Below are 4,046 nucleotides of genomic sequence, written 5' to 3'. Positions count from 1 at the left end.
ACTTTATTTCTTTGTTTAATAACCTAATCATAAATAATGTAAACATACCAATGGTGGTTACCTCTTTACCTTTTAGTTATATAAAATGAATGCATGTGCATTTGTGTGTTCATGACATTTGTGTTTTTCTATCAGAGAATAGGACACAGCATTCGCTTTCTATGTAGCTGAATGTCTAAATCCAGGAGAAGACTCAAAAAGTTCCTGTTAGGATCGATTGCTCTTCGCAGTACAACTGTTTGGATGGCAGTGCGGAGAGTAAGATGCTGACGCAGCATAAGGTACGCTAGAACCAAAGTGGCAGACTGACTCATTCCCATGATGCAATGAACAAGCACCTTTCCTATAGATAAAAGACATCGTAACTGTCAGGAGCAGACTAATACTATAATTAAAACTAACTACTTCATTTCCTTAAAAACAGATATTATAATGAATTTCAGAATGAAGATGAGCAGTTTATTAAGTTCAGAGGAAAATTTTAAAAGGTAAAGTAACTTTTTTTTCAGAGTATTTCAACAACAGAATGAGTTGTTTTTTTTCTAAAATCATGTACAGTAAAAGAAACCTGTTTGTTGTGTAACAATGATTTTAATAAGTTCAACAATGTTGATGGAATCGGTGGTCAAATTAGTTTTGAAGTCATGGGTTATTAGGATAGTGAAAGGTTGCATAAATACTTAACTACTCTAGGCTATTTATATAAATCACTGTTTTAGTTTCAAATACTTCAAAATTCTCCCTAGTGCATTTATTTTAGATTCCCTTGTTTTGTATTTTTGCATTAAATTAATATAATTGACTGTGGTCACTTACCGTTCTTCTTCCTCAAGGCTTTGTGGATGAAATGAGAAGCCGGTTTAAAGTAAACACTAAGATCAAATGATGAAGAGTCTTCTGCTGGGATGCCATAATACACAATTGTATTGCCGTAATAACTCTGGTCCCCAATGCTGCCTTGCTTGAGCAGCATTTAAGAAGTGAGTGATGCCCATTTTCTTCAAAGCATTTCTATTTTGAGCAATGGCCCTATAGAAAAAGTGAAATATGTGTTATGTAATGAAACAGGGCAACCACTCTGGCAGTCATTAGACATTGCTCGTATGCTATCAATCTTTAAATAAGCGCCATTTGCATATAAGCTGCAACACCACATGAAATATATGAATACCAAGGCATGGTATCAGACAGCATATGCAGGTACATTACGACATTAGCTTACTATTATTAAATAAAATGTCTGGGCCAGTAATCACAAATGACTCTGATTGGTCCATTCTGACTAGCGCGGAAAAAAATAGCAGGCACCACATAGCGCGTTTCATCGGTTTAAACCTAAATAATAACATTGAAAACTTTAATCTTCTCTGAATTTACAATATATTGTAAAGCATTCACATGTGTTAATGATGATTTACACACTTCGTACCCCGGCTATTTTAAGATATATTTCATGTCCATTTTCCATTCTAGCTTGTTCCATTTCTGTGGTAGGACATTGTGATCTGTTCCACAAGTTAAGTTTAGAGATGATTCATCCGATGAAGAGAGAACAGGACAATAAGTGACAATTGTGAACATCAATGAACATTTGGAGTATTTTACTGCATAGTGGAACAAAGAGGGAAACAGAGTAACTGTGTTTGCCGATCAGCTTGGTTTGAATACATTTGCATTAAGTTCAGTTCAAGATTTAAATCCTTGAAAGATTCATGTCCTTAATCATTTTCGGACAACTTATGTTTTGATAAATTATACAAAAGATATAAAGACTTTGAGGTTTAATTTGTGCTCAATGTGGTGAGGTATTCCGTAATTAATAGGCTATCAAACAATAAATACATCATTCATTTATTAGTTAAATGAAAAATGAACATTTACAGAGCCCAAAAATGACCCCTTTATTGACCATATATAGTACAAGTATTGCTTTGGAATTCTTACATATTACATTAAGTTTAACAGGAGTATGACACAAAGCTGTTATTATAAATCAAGTTTGTTTATAATCAAGTTAATGAAAGTTCTTTATCAGCAGTAGGCCTACTGTTCAAAATTTATTAGGCGTTATTATTAATTTACAGATTTCTGAATTGCATACTTGTTTTAAAAAAAATTACTTTGACTGCGCCTTGTAGTTTAATTCATTGTTGAGCGTTATCAACTGCTTCAGAAATCCTCGGTTTGGAAAGATCCATCTTCTTTCTTTCACTTTCAAGATGGCATCCACCAGAGAGCAATTGCAGTATATCATTAGGTAAGCTAAGACCAGAGCAGCTGAACGGCTCACTCCCACAGCACAATGCACAAACACTTTAGCTGTTGAAAAAATATGCTTCAATACTTTATCTATTCTCTTATTAACTGATAAATACATTTTGAAAAATCAAAAATTCAAATGAATTTTAAAAAGTAAACAAAAATCCTAACAAGTGTTGTTCGTCTAAAAATGTCATACTGTTTTTAAAATGCATAAATTATATTTTTTACATACCACCTGTTGTGCTGAGAGCATCATGAATGTAGTGTGCTGAAGGGTAGAAAAATGGTGAAATATCAAATGTAGGCAGGTCATTTGCCGGCACGCCATAGTACTTTACGGCTGTCCCATAAAAATCATCTCTTCCTTTGCAACACATTTTACCATGTGCAGCATTCAAAACATGAGTTATACCCAGTCTCCATAGGCCATATCTGTCGTGAGACATGTACCTGTATATGAAAGAATGACATAATAAAGGGTGATTGTTTTCTTTTAATCAACACCTTAGAAGAAGAGAAGTCCCACATAAATGCACTTACATGTCCCCCAGAAACAAATTAGGCCACACTTCATCGACATGGTTACAGGATAGCTGACCCCCATGTAAAATATCCTCCAGCTCTTCAATAGAGGGACTTTCAGACAAAATTCGATCCACGTTCTCCATTTTCAGGAATAACAGAAGAGCAGTGGCTTCATGAGTAGGCTACATGAGTGACATTACCAGGTGTGACACTTCTGCATTACCCTGTTTACCGCAGTAGATGTCAGTGTATGGCCATTCATTCAACAAGCATGCCCTTGCCCCTTTCCCAATTATTGTCTAGGTATGCCTTTATGCAGTAAATTGTTAGTAAACCAAAAGTGTGTGACTGCTTTTTTTGCTTTCAAATACTGATTATTTCACGAGTTTATGAGTGTGGGCTGTGAAGGAACAATATCAAGGTTACTTTGGAAATGTAATTGGTTACAGATTACAGGTTACCCTGTTTAAAATCTAATAAGTAGTGTATTTCAGTTACTTTTAAAAAAAGTAATGTTACTGATTATATTTGATTACTTTTCTAAACATGTAATGTTTTCAACTGTTAATCTTTAACATTACAGTAGGACTAAACACTGATTACTATCAGACTTTCAAAATCCTCCATCACTTGAATTAGAAGCACAGCCATAAAATCAGACTTACTTTGAGTTTGTTCTGAGATTAAATACAGATTTAAAACCATAACAAGATGGTTTAATAGCTATGATAATGTTTTTGAAATCAAGTCTTTGCATAGCTATGACAGGAAACACTGGCATCTAACAATGGCTTGGCAAAAACAGTTCATCTTAAAAATAAATATGCATCAGCCCATATAGGAAATAAAACAGTTATCGAATAAACGTGTTCTAACCTCCTTAAACATTGGTGTCTCATATGTTAGAGCAGTCAATGCAATTTATGAAAGATATCAATTAAATCTGTATGTGGGTGTGTGTGAAAAAAAAAATCCCTTTGTAATCGTTAACATATTCATAAGTAGCCTAACTGTAATTTAACTACACATTTTTTTCTCAGTAACTGTAACTGATTACAATTACATTTATTTTGTAATTAAATTACGTAATTTAGTTAAATGTACTAGTTACTCCCCAAAAGTGGTGATACTGAACGAATACGCCCTTTCAATGAACGAGTCTCTTCTGTGATGAGTCTGAGTTCAACAAACTGAATGAACTGAAGTGCTGTTTCTGAACGAACTAAAGGAAAGATTAAACTGAGTGATTCTAGAGAGTC

The 4,046-nt window shown here is 34.0% G+C and overlaps 1 protein-coding gene across 1 annotated transcript; it reads right to left on the bottom strand.

Moving 5' to 3' along the window:
- Positions 1–1,836: 1,836 nt before the first annotated feature.
- On the bottom strand, positions 1,837–2,934 carry LOC306883942 (dual specificity protein phosphatase 13A-like). The gene is made up of 3 exons (XM_079439481.1): positions 2,803–2,934; positions 2,495–2,712; positions 1,837–2,319 (listed from the first exon to the last, which is right to left on the bottom strand). The coding sequence occupies exons 1-3, from the start codon at positions 2,928–2,930 to the stop codon at positions 2,117–2,119; spliced, it is 549 nt and encodes a 182-aa protein (XP_079295607.1). The 5' UTR covers positions 2,931–2,934; the 3' UTR covers positions 1,837–2,116.
- Between the last annotated feature and the right edge of the window lie 1,112 nt (positions 2,935–4,046).

Source organism: Barbus barbus, assembly GCF_936440315.1.
Source record: "Barbus barbus genome assembly, chromosome: 18".
Lineage (NCBI taxonomy): Eukaryota > Metazoa > Chordata > Actinopteri > Cypriniformes > Cyprinidae > Barbus > Barbus barbus.
This window is presented reverse-complemented; position numbering and strand designations above follow the sequence as displayed.

What these genes read in the sequence shown, in the direction of transcription:
- LOC306883942 (XM_079439481.1), bottom strand. Translation starts at nt 2,930, where the DNA reads ATGGAGAACGTGGATCGAATTTTGTCTGAAAGTCCCTCTATTGAAGAG. An exon ending in AATTTGTTTCTGGGGGACAT is followed by an intron (nt 2,713 to 2,802) that starts GTAAGTGCATTT and finishes TTTCATATACAG; the next exon opens with GTACATGTCTCACGACAGAT. An exon ending in TGCTCTCAGCACAACAGGTG is followed by an intron (nt 2,320 to 2,494) that starts GTATGTAAAAAA and finishes TTTTTTCAACAG; the next exon opens with CTAAAGTGTTTGTGCATTGT.